The sequence below is a fragment of the Coregonus lavaretus genome (assembly GCF_964263955.1).
Source record: "Coregonus lavaretus genome assembly, contig: HAP1_SCAFFOLD_2351, whole genome shotgun sequence".
Taxonomy (NCBI): domain Eukaryota; kingdom Metazoa; phylum Chordata; class Actinopteri; order Salmoniformes; family Salmonidae; genus Coregonus; species Coregonus lavaretus.
This window is the reverse complement of record NW_028160015.1, coordinates 31,988-47,712: the sequence shown is the minus strand read 5'-3', so window position 1 is coordinate 47,712 and position 15,725 is coordinate 31,988. Positions and strand designations below refer to the sequence as shown.

The 15,725-nt window shown below is 43.7% G+C and overlaps 1 protein-coding gene across 1 annotated transcript in view; it reads left to right on the top strand.

The window, feature by feature from the left end:
- Positions 1-3,726: 3,726 nt before the first annotated feature.
- LOC311122271 (retinoic acid receptor alpha-B-like) overlaps positions 3,727-15,725 on the top strand; it is a 43,290-nt gene continuing 31,291 nt past the window's right edge. Inside the window, exon 1 of the mRNA XM_084196660.1 lies at positions 3,727-4,757. Coding sequence (XP_084052786.1) covers positions 4,580-4,757 — 178 coding nt within the window. The 5' untranslated portion in view covers positions 3,727-4,579. The remainder of the gene's footprint in view (positions 4,758-15,725) is intronic.

Sequence of the window (15,725 nt, the reverse complement as noted above, 5' to 3'; positions counted from 1 at the left end):
CGTGAAGGACTGAAATCCTGCAGCGCCCGCAAGGTCCCCCTGCTCAAGAAAGCACATATACAGGGCCGTCTGAAGTTTGCCAATGAACATCTGAATGATTCAGAGGAGAACTGGGTGAAAGTGTTGTGGTCAGATGAGACCAAAATCGAGCTCTTTGGCATCAACTCAACTTGCCGTGTTTGGTGGAGGAGGAATGCTGCCTATGGCTCCAAGAACATGGGTGGTCCTCTGTAGGGTGGTCCTCTGTAGCTCAATTGGTAGAGCATGGCGCTTGTAACGCCAAGGTAGTGGGTTCGATCCCCGGGACCACCCATATGTAAAAATGTATGCACACATGACTGTAAGTCGCTTTGGATAAAAGCGTCTGCTAAATGGCATATTATTATATTTATTATAACACCATCCCCACCGTCAAACATGGAGGTGGAAACATTGTGCTTTGGGGGTGTTTTTCTGCTAAGGGGACAGGACAACTTCACCGCATCAAAGGGACGATGGACGGGGCCATGTACCGTCAAATCTTGGGTGAGAACCTCCTTCCCTCAACCAGGGCATTGAAAATGGGTCGTGGATGGGTATTCCAGCATGACAATGTCCCAAAACACACGGCCAAGGCAACAAAGGAGTGGCTCAAGAAGAAGCACATTAAGGTTCTGGAGTGGCCTAGCCAGTCTCCAGACCTTAATGCCATAGAAAATCTGTGAAGCGAGCTGAAGGTTCGAGTTGCCAAACGTCAGCCTCGAAACCTTATTGACTTGGAGAAGATCTGCAAAGAGGAGTGGAACAAAATCCCTCCTGAGATGTGTGCAAACCTGGTGGCCAACTACAAGAAACGTCTGACCTCTGTGATTGCCAACAAGGGTTTTGCCACCAAGTACTAAGTCATGTTTTGCTGAGGGGTCAAATACTTATTTCCCTCATTAAAATGCAAATAAATGTAAAACATTTTTGACAAGTGTTTTTTCTGGATTTTTTTATTGTTGTTAAATAAACCTACCATTTAAAATTATAGACTGATCATGTCTTTGTCAGTGGGGGATCAAATACTTTTTTCCCTCACTGTATATGCACACTGCTCTCCCCCCTAGCGAGTGTGTGTGCAACCTCTGCCCAGGGAAGTGAAACCAAGGAAGGTGTGTGTGTGTGTGTGTGTGTGGGGAGGGGTGTTCCTACCGGGGGGTTCCTACCGGATTACAGGAGAACTTTGGGGTGATGTCAGTTGCAAGGTGCAGAGGTGCGAAGTGAGAAGGTGAGTGCGTGGTGGGCCAACACGAGGTAAGGCTTTTGCCTGGTTTGTTGGGTTCACAGAGAGTTCAGCTGCACTGTGAAAGGTGTTTGTGTAATTGGTGGGCAGTCAATAGGCGTATTTACGGTAAAAGGACAGGGATGGAAGGAAAGGTGGAACAATATTAACAAGTGTCTTGTTTTGTCTCAGAATAACACCCACCACACTTGTTTTCAGTAAATACATTATTCTGCATTCAGGCTTAACCCTACTGATTTGTCACTCATATTTTAAACTGTCCAAGCCTTTTTTGGGGTTTTGAATAGAATACAACTTTATTAAAGCTGCAATATGTACATTTTTGGGTGACCTGACCAAATTCACATAGAAATGTGTGTTATAGATCTGTAATTCTCATTGAAAGCAAGTCTAAGAAGCTGTAGATCTGTTCTCTGTCTGATATTTCTATGCTTCCTGGTCATAAGTTTCGTTTTTGCGTATTTTACTTTCGGTTTTGTACACCAGCTTCAAACAGATGAAAATATACTGAACAAAAATAGAAACGCAACATGCAAAAATGTCAAAGGTTTTACTGAGTTACAGTTCATATAAGGAAATCAATCAATTAAAATAAATGTATTAGGCCCTAATCTATGGATTTCACATGACTGGGAATACAGGTATGCATCTGTTGGCCACAGATACCTTTAAAAAACTTGTAGGGTTGTGGATCCGAAAACCAGTCAGTATCTGGTGTGACCACCATTTGCCTCATGCAGCGCGACACATCTCCTTCGCACAGAGTTGATCAGGCTGTTGATTGTGGCCTGTGGAATGTTGTCCCACTCCTCTTCTATGGCTGTGTGAAGTTGCTGTATATTGACGGGAAGTGGAACACGCTGTCGTACACGTCAATCCAGAGCATCCCAAACATGCTCAATGGGTGACATGTCTGGTGAGTATGCAGGCCATGGAAGAACTGGGACATTTTCAGCTTCCATGAATTGTGTACAGATCCTTGCGACATGGGGCTGTGCATTATCATGCTGAAACATGAGGTGATGGCGGCGGATGAATGGCATGACAATGGGCCTCGGGATCTCGTCACGGTATCTCTGTGCATTCAAATGGCCATCGATAAAATGCAATTGTGTTAGTTGTCCATAGCTTATGCCTGCCCATACCATAACCCCACCTCCACCATGGGGCATTCTGTTCACAACATTGACATCAGCAAACAGCTCGCCCACACAACGCCATACACGTGGTCTGCAGTTATGAGGCCGGTTGGATGTACTGCCAAATTCTCTAAAACAACGTTGGAGGACACTTATGGTAGAGGAATGAACATAAAACTATCTGGCAACAGCTCTGGTGGACATTCCTGCAGCCAGCATGCCAATTGCACGCTCCCTGAAAACTTGAGACATCTTTGGTGTTGTATGACAAAACTGCGCATTTTAGAGTGGCCTTTTATTGTCCCGAGCACAAGGTGCACCTGTGTAATGATCATGATGTTTAATCAGCTTCTTGATATGCCACACCTGTCAGGTGGATGGATTACCTTGGAAAGGGAGAAATGCTCACTAACAGGGATGTAAACAAATTTGTGCACAAAATTGGAGGGAAATACGTTTTTTGAGTGTATGGAACATTTCTGGGATCTTTTATTTCAGCTCATGAAACATGGGACCATCACTTCACATGTTGCGTTTATATTTTTGTTCAGTGTACAACATTTTTGGTTATGGAAAATATATTTAATAGCGGTTTAGATGGTACAATGATTCTCTACACTATACTTGCTTGTTTTGTACAATAAACAAACATTTGGCAAACTATTAGAATTTTAGCAACCAGGAAATGGCAGAGAGATTTCTGCATTGTGCACTTTTAAAGGGCCATTGGCCGACTTCAGTCATTGTAACAAAATGACAGCCCAGTTGCTGTCAAGTCCCACTACAGTCATAGATCAATTAGGGCTGTACTGTTATTATCATGTTCCACTTCAAATCTCATGCAGAATAGATACTCCACCTCAGAGTCATCTGTTGAAATCCTTCAACTACATCAAATGCCCCCCTCTATGATTTACAACCTGAGAAGGTTACATTTGGCCGGAGCCAGTGAGGGAGAGCTGAGATTTAATTTTTATTGTTTATTTCACTTTTGGTTACTATCTACTTCACTTGCTTTGGCAATGTTAACATACGTTTCCCATGCCAATAAAGCCCTTAAATTGAAAATTGAAATTGAAATTTAAATTGATAGACAGACGAAGGGTAACCTAAGGTAGCAGGCGTAAAAGAAACGCCTGAGCCGGTTTACGGGCTTCGCCTGTTCCGCTATGCTTTTCCCCAAAACGGGATGCTTCCGGTTTTAAACACCCAGCTGAAGTTTTAGGAAGGAGAAGTGAGGCTGGGTAGGTGGAGCTAATGCGCAGCTGCTGATACTCGTCAAATATTGCAGGGCAGGATTTGGAAACTGAATGAACGGTGAGCAGAGGTCCCTTCACAAGACATGGACGCCGGCCCTCAAGTATCCTTATGTAACGCGAGGAGCCCGAAAACAACAGGATGCTCAACAGATTCTCGAGATTTTTCGGCGAATCTTAAACCTATTGTGTTTGAGATTAAATATTATAGCGTTCGCCGTCGTCTATCGAAGAGATAGGATATTACTCCTGGACATATTATCCGTAATGGTGTTGTCATAGTTGGAGTTGGAATTATAATATCTATTTCCACTTGATTCGGTTGGTGAGGCGACATACTGTATCTCTAAATACGAGATTGGGTGGACACTTCACTGACGCTGGACTATAATTTATCATAGGCGACTTTTCTATAGTACTGGCATTCTACACATGCTTGCATTGGAGTGAAAAGGCAGCTCGACGGGCGGGATAGCGTGGTCCACTTTTATCCCTGTGTCGCCCGAGTTGGTCAACAGCTTAAGAAACACCATTCAAAAACACTGAATCGTGGACTCATATATTCCCAAAACGAGCGGAGCAAATAACGGACGGAATAATTATGTTTGAACATTTTGCCTAATGATTTTTCCTAATCACAACCGTTTGTTTGCTACCGTTTGTGCCCACTGAATTAAACCACAATATAGGTCGGTTACGTCAGTTCATCGGATAAATTGGATAACAAGAAGTTGTTACGTTGTTGTAATATTGTTACAACTCTGTTAGGGAGGAAACCCTCCAATGCGTTCTATCTCCGCGATATGTGATGACATCCTTCGTTGCGCTCGGTGTTTTTGAAACCGTCTCTTGTCTTCTTTATTTGAACGGGAGGAGATCAAAGGAAATTCGCTTTCTATTTCGGGCTGCAGTTGTTTTGCATGATGTACGACAGTGAGGATGTGGTGGGACTCACGCCTAGCCCGAACCCGTTTTTAACTATGGATTACTACCACCAGAACCGAGGATGTCTAATCCCTGAGAAGGGCCTCGTACCTGGGGCACCCCGTCCCTTCAGCTCGTCCATCAGAAATCAACACTGGAATGGATCAAACCACTGTATGTTGATGTCCACTTTAATTGTTTTGAGAATTGTTGAAAGAAACATGCATGTACCAAGGCGCACATATAATGTAATCTGTAGATATTACGCGCATGCCATGATGTGTGCTGTGGATTGTTGCACGATCCGGCGTTGTTATAATGTTTCGCTCTTCGGTAGGCTTCATGTTCTGTCTCTGTTTGAAGTTATTTAATGTAGGCCAAACTTACTTTTGTCGACAGTGCATCGTCAGATCAATTTAATTATTTGAACTGGTATACTTAGCCAACTCGTTACATTATATCGCCCTACAACAGTTTATCATCGTGAAAACATGCAGCATTTATTTGCAACATCGTAATAACATTGTGGCAATGCGTTCTCACCACCGTATTACATTTGTTTCAAATTGCTTGCAAAAACTGAAACCATGCCATGCTTGAGGCGTCTTGTGACTCATGACTATGCGGCCATGTCTGTGTTGCTATACTAGTGTTTATATATTCAACGACATGCTATATATAGCCAAGGCCTACTTTCTCACATGGAAAAAAAAAGTAGACCTAACCATATTTACATTTTAGTCATTTAGCAGACGCTCTTATCCAGAGCGACTTACAGTTAGTGAGTGCATACATTTTTTTTCCTTTTTTTTTTTCATACTGGTCCCCCGTGGGAAACGAACCCACAACCCTGGCGTTGCAAACGCCATGCTCTACCAACTGAGCTACACGGGACTGCATATCAAGTAACATTGCCATACAAATACATTTTAAATTATCTTTAATGATCAGTATGACCGAATAGATACACAATGCTTGCAGTTCTTTGCTTGCATATATTTTTTACAGCCTTTATTGGAGTTGAACGTCCAAAGATCACACAATGGGTAGGATAGTAAGGTAATGTATTTGTAACTTGCTGACTCATTCGTCTTTTTTATAGTAGCCTACACGTCACAGTGTATGTGTCTTGTGAGGAGAAGCTATCTTTTATATTTAAAACATGTCTGCTCCAAATTCACAAGAAGTGTGATGACGGAACAATTCCTGGTATGTGCTCACAGTACAAGTGTGACGTTTTGATGGTCAAAGTCTGCCTGGAAATGTGGTCTCCAGTGATTGTTTGGACATGTCAACAGTGCTAAGCTTGTGTAAGCCTGTTGGAGGGATCATTTGTTCACTGGCTCAGTTCCCCTTTCTCATGGAGATGGCTACAATTGACCCAAGTATATATGCCCCTCTGAAGGGGGCAAAGAGGTCAGGAAGACACAGAGGGCCACATCTTAAGGAGGTTAAGATTTAGCCTTACTCCAAAAGATAATATGGTGGCACCCACAATAAAATATTATATATATAGATAGATAATAATAATAATTGGTCATTTAGCAGACGCTCTTATCCAGAGCGACTTACAGGAGCAATTAGGGTTAAGTGCCTTGCTCAAGGGCACATCGACAGATTTTTCACCTAGTCGGCTTGGGGATTAGAACCAGCGACCTTTCGGTTACTGGTACAACGCTCTTAACCACTAAGCCACCTGCCGCCAGATAGATAGATAGATAGATAGATAGATATTCATTCTACAATCTGGAAAAAGCTTGTTCAATAACAACACTTGGGCGTCTTTGATTTAAACTCTGAGAGATATTTTATTGCATGCTCATCCCTACACTTTTAGGTCTATTTTGATGTTGATAGTTGCTTGTTGTGGTCATGGAGAATGAAAGTTGACCAGAGCCCTTTCTCAGTTTCAGCTGAGTCAGACAGTCAGAGCCGCTCTTTGAAGGTCTCCCATAGCAATGTCCTCATGAGAGAACAACCCTGCTGGGATCTCAACAGGGTGTTGCGTTGAGTCACAAACCAGGGTCCTGTTCAGTAGAGACTAAATGTTTTGGAACTGAATGGAACAGAGAAGTTCTTGCTTACCTGAACTTGTCCAACAACTAGAGGACTGATTTTCATTGCAAAACCTTTTGCTATACGTTAGGGCTGGGCGATATGGCCTAAAAATCATATCTCTATTTTTTTCGGACTTATGGCAGATTCACGATATAGATCTCGGTTATATATGTATTTTTTTCTAAATAAGCTTTGTTGTACAATTTAAAGGTACAATACACTGTATTTCAGACAGTAAGTAATAATCTAATGAATTCAGGAAGTTATACCTAGGCTAAATATAAGCCTTCCACAACCATAAGACCCAGTAAGAATGTATTTTTATTTATTATAGTTTAATCTGCTTTTTTGCAATAATCACTGATCTTGATTTCAAGTCTGTTTATGAAAATGCCCTTTTTGTAAAAAAAATTATACCAGAACCATGCATAATGCACATTCACTAATAATGACTAACTTCTTGTAGCAGGCATTATAGAAAATTAACACAGGTCTCATAAACAATCTCTCAAGCACAAGCTCATGTGCTAGTGAGTAGCCAGCTAATCTTTATATTTCAAGCTGATCAACTTTGATCTACTTGCTTGCTAACAAGGTAGAACAGTTTAACTGTTATGAGAATGAGAACAAGTTGCCAATTCCTTATATAATTGTGTTTTATGCTTATTGCACATTTATAAAACACAGACTTTGGCTAAAATGCTGCTAACGGTATGTGGTAACACAATGCCTTGTGTGACAAACTAAGCATACATTTTCCAGAATCAATGTTCATTGATACTCTTGTTTTAGTTCTCTGCCCTGCTTGCAATTTGAGGAGTTGAGACATAAAAAGGGTATCGTTAAAAAGGTTAACTTCTCCTCTATTACAGTAAAATAATTGTTCAATGTGTTTCAGTGTCCATATGAGCGATGTTTCCGGTGGACCAAACCTCAAATGGAAATAGTGAGTTGAATCCGCTTGTCAGATAGGAGGAAGTGATCTCTCATCTTTGTTGTTGTGCGTGGCAGGGGCTTGGTGTGTGTGTGTGTAAATTGGAAGGTGCACAGCCTACAAGCCATTGCACACAGCACAGAGGAGCGAAGGAGACGAGACCAAGAAGACAACATGAGAACAAGCGGACATAAATGCTCATAAAAACAGAACAAATTAAACGTTGATTATTGCGATATAGACATTTGGAATATCGCTCAAAAACATATATTTGAATTAATCAAATTAATTTGATATATGGCCCAGCCCTACTATACTTGTGCCTTAATGAACAAACCCGACCAAATTCACATAGAAATGTGAATTATAGATCTATCATGCTGCTTGAAAGCAAGTCTAAGAAGCGGTAGATCTGTTCTATGTGCGCTTTTTCTATGCTTCCCGTGCTTAAGTTTTGTTTTTGCATCTTTTATTTATGGTTTTGTACACTAGCTTCAAACAGCTTAAACAACAATATTTTTGGTTATGGAAAATATATTTCATAGCGGTTTAGATGGTACAATGATTCTCTACACTACACTATCTTATTTTGTCACATAAACTGAAATTAGGCGAATTATTAGAGTTTTAGTAACCAGGAAATCGCGGAGTGATTTCTGCATAGTGCAACTTTAAAAACAGCTCAGAGATCCAGACAAACTGTGATGTGAAGACAGGCCCTGTGCAAAGCTGCCTTGCCCTCTCTCTCTCTCTCTCTCTCTCTGTCTCTCTCTCTCTCTCTCTCTCTCTCTCTCTCTCTCTCTCTCTCTCTCTCTCTCTCTCTCTGTCTCTCTCTCATTGTGCTCTGTCTGAAGGCCGAGGATGACTAACGGTGTTGTATTGTGCGCCCAGCAACACTCACCAAATATGCAGCAGCCACCTTGCTAAATTGAACTATAGCCCCAGCTTTTGCCAGACTTTTTGTAAGGAAAATAAGCCCCCATTCGATTCATGAATGTTTGCCGGACGCCCTGCCGCTGACCATTTCATGCCAAAACAAACCTGTGGCAATCGCAGCTCACAAAGAGGTAGACAGCCATTCAGTCCCGGCAGTAAAGTGCTATTGAGTGAAGTGCCATTTACTTCAGCCCTCCTCGGGATAATCCCCCAGAGCACTCAAGTCAGAAAGCACGGTTATTTTGAGCTTTGTCTCCCCTCCCCAAGCCGTTCTCACCTATAGGTCACTTTGACGTAGAATGGAAGTCGTTGGGTTTCCTGACACTTCAGTGTCTTTATTTATTTCGGAAGTGTTTTATAAAAGCAAGCCTTAACTATTATTATTGAATTGAGTGATATTGTTAGTCGTAGGATAAAATAGGGCAGGAAATAAGCCACCCAGTCTGTCTGTTTTATCAGTGTGGTCCTTGAAGGAGTGCCTGACAATAGTAATTGGATAGCCTTGATGCTTGAGCAAGCTCAGACACTTTCACTGGCATGAAAGGTCTCCCCTTGAAAAATGAAAAATCCTTGTAGGAGTGTATGAGCAACACCTAGTAAAAGCAGGTACTCAACTCAAGCACCCTGCCTCACTGTTGGCAAAGTCACCACACCTCATCAGGGCAGCGAGAGTCACCATCCAGGACAACTAAACTCGGGGCACATCAATCACAGGTTGTTTGAAATGTCCTCCATCATGCTGACTGCTGCTGCTGCCCAGGGAAGAGTCTTGCAGGCAGGGGAGGAGACAGGAGCCTGGAATGAGATGGCCCTCTAGAGCCTGGAGTAGAACCACAGACCAGGACTTTGATAGCCTGGACCCAGATCTGTTGTGCTTTTGCGTACTTCATTGGCAAGGTGAACATTTCTCATGACAATTCTATTAGGAGTTGAGCAGAACAGACAGGCTCCCAGGCTAGGACTTCGATGCTTATTACACTGTTGTTATCAACTATGTTGGCCAAAGGAAATTTGTTTGTTCCAGGATTAGACTTTCAGCCCATCTCCTCAATTCCTGGACTAAGTCTACCTTTATGTCCATGTCTTCACCATATTAGAGGACCAACCACCTCAAAAAATATAAAGTTCATTTATATTTAGCATTTACAATGCATTAGCAAGCATGCATAAAGACAAATACAGTCAAGTCTGGTTTGGTGGCATGTCATTCATCCTTAAAAAGTCCTGGCATCCAAAGACGAAACACTGTCACCTTGAATTTCCCTTTACAGCTGCCTGTCTAGATTCCTCCAGCTGCCTCTGGTCTAATGGCTCTCTGGTGTGGTGTGTGTTTGGGATGGAGTGTGTGTGTGTGTGTGTGTGTGTGTGTGTGTGTGTGTGTATCTGTGTGTGGAGCTACTGGGATCCTGACGGCCGTTACGGCACTCCTGTGGCGCCTCAGAAAGGAAGTCCTTACTAAGGAAGACCATGTGGCGTTTAATTGTTTCCCATGGACAGCGTTGCTCCGCGCCGGCAGGGAACAATCACCCGGCATGGAGGAAGTGGAGAAAAGGCAGCATGAGAAGGAAAGATAGAAAGAAAAGTGTGGTAGGTGAAAGAGAGAGATGGAGGTAAGAAAGAGAGGAAGAGAGAGAGCTGGACATAGAGTGGGAGGACGGGAGCGAGCGAGCAAGGGACAGACATAAAACGAGGAAGCAGGGAGTAAGTAGGAAGAAAAGTAAGTGGTCGTAAAAGAATGTTCCGGTCTACTGGGTCTACTGTGGCTTTTGGGGGTTGCAGTTTGCGCTCCAGACAGCGTGGCGAGACCGCTGTCAAATGCAGATCTCGCGGACAGGCAGGCGGGCGGCCTCTCTGGCCCTGCCAACAGCCCAACATGGCTGGCAGCGTCTGCTCGGTGTTCCCGTGGTTTGGCCGACCAGTAGTAGGCTGGCTCTGCATTTTAAGAGATGCGAGGATTAAACAGTTTGGCAACAGACACTGGAGTCAACAAAAGCGGCTGCAGTCTCCTCGTGGCCACAGTGTGTAAATAAAGCCGGCGTGTAGCCCTACGCCCCCTCCCACGTCTTTGCCATGCGGTGTGTGACGTCTTAGACGGGGGTGCGGTGCTTTCTTTAGGGACTGCCAGCTGGTATGGGATCTAGCTGTGGTTTTAAAGCGAGGGCCTATTCTACTGTTGCTGCTGCAGCTCTGTGTTTTGGGGCCTCCCCTCTTACCATGAGTAATAGCCTGTTGAGAAGGGAAATGTGTAGAGCTGGGCTCCGAATTCAGAAGTGGCTACTCAAACTTCAATGGACTGTGTCCAAAACAAAGGGGATACTGTTGTCTAAAGAGCCGAGGGCACAACTTCGTTGTGTTGCATGTGTTAGAAGCGGAATGCAGAACGCTGGAACGCTGCGCTTTCGAGGACTAGAAATGTTCTCGTATAAAGTGCATTTGGGAAATGTAATTGATTTCCGTCTCATTCACTTCCCTCTTGTGCTCATGTTTTCTTTACACCCACACACATTTCAGCATAAACGTATGATCCCATCTTTACTACAATGCAACTCTATTTACCCCACGCTCTCACACACACACACAACCTCTCACAGAGCACAGTGCCCTCTGTGGCAGAGACAGACGCACTCCAGTACCTGCAGGCGAACCATTAGCCTAGCTCCTCTGTAATCAGGGAAGGCTGACAGACACTAGCGCTCATCATCACATCATATACCGCACTGAGAGAGAGAGAGGACCAGAGGGCAGGATTTCACAACCCCGTTTGGCGGCTTCTCTTCCACCCCAGAGCCCACGTCCTGTGCCAGTACGCTCCGCAACCACGCCTGCTTCTTTTAACATGCCACCTCTTTAAAGAGAAAAAAAACGAATAGCAGCGAAACCACAAACTCCCATTTAAACTCTCGCTGAACAGGCTGTTCCTAGAGCTAGTGCTAAGTCTACTTACTAGCAGACGGTGTTGCACAACTTAATGATTTAATGGCCTGACAGCCCTGTTGTTGTGGTGCCTGGTAGATTAGAAAGTGGTGCCTGGTACTGGATATGGCATGGTGGGGTCTGTTTGGGATTATAGAGTGGATATTGGGAATTGTACTGTCAGTTTAGTGAAGGGAATTAGGGAGTGTTGTGTCTGGGGCTGGTTGGTCCATGGTTCTGTTAGTCCTCACAGTGTTGAAATGGAACTACGGGGTCCTTCACTTGAAATTACATTTACATTTACATTTTAGTCATTTAGCAGACGCTCTTATCCAGAGCGACTTACAGTTAGCACATACATTATTTTATCGAACCCACAACCCTGGCGTTGCAAACGCCATGCTCTACCAACTGAGCTACATCCCCTGCCAGCCATTCCCTCCCCTACCCTGGACGACGCTGGGCCAATTGTGCGCCGCCCCATGGGTCTCCCGGTTGCCGGCAAATTAAATATTGCGACACATTATTTATAGTGTACTTTAATAAGGATTTGTAAAGTAGTTTATAAATCGAGATTTGTTTGTAGTCTATATGCAAAGGTATACCTACATTTCTTAAATTTTTATGAAAGACTTGTGTAGGTGTACTTAATTTTTTATTTTCTCCATAAGTTTGTATTACAAGGTTCGTACGGTCATGAAAAGTCATGGAATTTTAAAATGGTGTTTTCCAGGCTTGGAAAAGTTTTGGAAAATGATCAAATCCAAAAAGTTTTAGGAAAGTCATTGAAAATAATTTCATAATTTCTGATAATGTAAATATTTTATAAATAAAATAAAAATCAACATATCAGCCAGGATCGGAATGACACTAGTGCATCTGGGTTTGCATGGTGCGAGACAAATGGGCAGTTGCTCAAGGAGAACGAGACAGCCGGACATTGCAGCAGCACGTAGGTCTAGCTTATAAAATATGATAGAGAACAGATGAACTAGGTAGCCAATTCAAAACATGTCTTGTACCCTCTAGGTAACTGTTTAGCTATTATTAGCATGTGTTCATGTTTTCGGCATGTCCCAAAAAACGTTCCACGACCTTCACCTTGATAAAATGTCTCTGATGTGTTTGAGCAGGGCTGTATCAAAAGCCTGCATGCCCAGTAGCTCTCCAGACTGAGGGTTGACCACATGTGTTTTATACAGTTGCCTAACAGGTATTCTACTTTGTGGGAGGTGAAGTGCCTTGCTCAATGACAGGAGATGGTACATGGGATCAGATATCAGAATCCCATTGTTGATACCACATTACGCTAACTGTTTTATACGTACAATTGTTGGTCATGGAAATTTGGTTAAAAGTCATGGAGAAGTCATGAAATTCCATCTGTCAAAATGTGTATTAACCCTGCTATTAGGATTGGTCCACTCCAAGTTAGTGTTTGGGTTGCAACGAGCTTAGCTTGTGGTGGAATGCAGGTCTATAGCTTTTGGCCTAGAATAAGTCCTGAAGTGTCTGATGTCTGTTTTGGTCTGAGGGTTTGTTTTTCCTCTCAATAATCCACTCCTCTCTGTCCTCTGTCTCCTTTTCTTGATCGGGACTTTACTTAGAAGTGGGAGAGCTAAGGGAAGGGATCTGGAGCTAGATGGAGGTCTATTTGTGCTGTGCTAAGGCGGATTTGAAGGGCGCTGTGCCCAAGCACACTGACAGTTTCTGGGCTACGGATAAACCTGCCTAAGTCACTCTCAGCCTGTGGGCTTGGGCTGCTCTCATACCCCTAAACCACTGACTTCCATTGTATCTTTCTCACTTCTGTGTGGATCACACTGAGCTAGGAAGGAAGGAAGGATATGGTGTGAGCGATTGGATAGAATGAATGAAGTGAAGGCAAATAAGGGTGATGCAATAGTCTTATAAGAAATTAATTATCCAAAAAATGTAGGCTATAGCTAGTCTATAGCAAAAAGTATAGCCGATGACAAATGTATAGGTTACATTAAATGTAGATGCAGCCAAGACCGTAAACCTAGCCAGCTATCAATCCATATGATATTCCCTCCCTCCCATGGAATTCCCCCTGGCTTCCCTCAACACCACCACTAAGTAATATACATGTGCTGCTAACGCTAAGTGCTAACTAATGTGAATTGCACACAGGCATAACTTGCGTAGTTTGAGCAGCACTTAGAAAGAGCAGACCAGACGGCTGGGGGGATGGGAGCCATCTTCTCTTCTGTTACACGCCGTTAAAACACCAAGGAAAAGAAACTGAAGAGCGCTTGTAAAATGTGGGCTGTAAAAATAAGGGAGGGAGGAGAGCCTGCGGGCGAAACCTGCACTGGCAGGGGGCCCAGAGGGGAACAAAGGTGGGTGGTGTCTGCTCAGAGTGGCAGAGGGCATCAGGAGTGAGGGAAGGGGGATATATGGGGGCAAAGGGGGGTGGAAAGGAAGGGTGGCTGCCCATCATGGAGTTAATTTCCAGCAGAAGTCCCAGAGAGGGTCAAAGGTCAGATGATTCAGCCTGTAACCGCTGCTTATCAGTAATTTAGTCAAGTCACTAAACTTAGAGTCCGAGTCCCAAGTACCTAGTGTTCGTGTCCAAGTCCGAGTCCTTTATCCTTGAGTCACAAGTCCCTTGGTAGTGCTAAAAGCTGCGTTCCAACCATTTTTACTCGAGTACTACAACACCGCTGCTTATCCAAACACACAAGCACACGTACACACACCAAACTCCATTCCAGACTCACTAACACACATACCCACACACACTCAATCCCAAACACACATATACACACACAATCACACACTCTGTGCCAACCCGATCCCATGAAAGCACCCATCACCCTCTCACCTGCTAGTTAATTATGCAGATGAGCTCCGTAGGGTGCTTCAAATTAGCACATTAGCCTAATGAGCCGACAACCTCCATCGAGTTACCACAACGACCGCTTGACCCGTTGAGTCGTTTGAACACCACCGTCTGAACCGACGCGGTCATGAACAGGAGACTGTGTGGCTCAGTTGGTAAGAGCACGGTCGTGGGTTCAGTTCACGCAGCCATCCCATGCACATACTAAAGTGTCTTCACGAACAGTAGCCTGTACACCACTGGTTGGAGTGTCAGACCGCAGTCAGAGGAAAGAGAATACACTGATATGTTGGAGTGTCCTTCTCCTGTTCCTGTTGGTGTATTGACTCATCTGTCTGCTAGGGTGATTCTGTATGGCATTGGATATCGAGATGTCTCTCTACCTGACCCTTGTAGGTAAGAGGAGCTAGTGTAAACATGTAGCCTACTGTAATTTGCCAGGGGGCATAGGTTGGTATGCTTAACTATTCCTGGTATACCACAAGACGTTCTAAAAACGTATTTTTGGTTGAAAATACGTCTTTCAACTAATTTAGCTCACTGGGGTGGTGCTGCTTGTCCTGATCAAGTATAGATACATGTATATCTATGTTAAGGGGAAGAACGTGGCCATTGGGAGAATCCATAGATCTATGAAAGAAGTGAAATGTGTTTTATTCCATCCATCCTATCATAGCACCCCTCCCTCTTTTTCTCTCTTTTGATCGCTCCCACACTCTCGCTCCCTTGCTCCCCGCCGAAACCCATCCTATATTTAATGTCATTGCCAGAAGGGCGTGTGCGTTTGTCAGATCTGCAAGCGCATGAACATGGAGAATGCCATTCGTCACCAGCGGAGATGAAAGCGCAGCTTCAGTTAGGCGCTCATTGGAGCGAGAACTCAGGGGAGGGAAGAGAAGGTGAGCGTCCGTAAGCACTTAAAATTATGGATTAAGGCGACAGAGAAACAACTCGAGACAAATGTAATAATGGCTGGCGTCACCTCCCAAAGACAGAATAATAATAATACAATTTCTGCTATTATGATGAAGCTCATCTACACATCCACATGTTTATTGTACTTATAAACTCTCTCTCTCTTTCTCTCTCTCACTCACGCACACACACACACACACACACACACACACACACACACAGTACTTACCGTATACTAGCAGACCCACAGACACTTCACCTTGGGGCTGTGGTTGCCTTTGGTTAAAGCTGTGTGGCAGCTTAAAGTAATGCTCCGGTACTTTGGTGACTAAGAAAGTATTTTCCTAACTTCCCGGTTTGGGCTGGATGTGTCTGTGTAGTTCATTCTTGCATAATCTATGAGCAGAATTACTGTCTTACCTCAATTAACCATGAAATCCCTAGTTTGGAAGCAACTGTTTTCTTTAAGCTGTGCCGCACCATTTCCCCTACATTTCCCCCCATGTGGGCCACTAAAAAG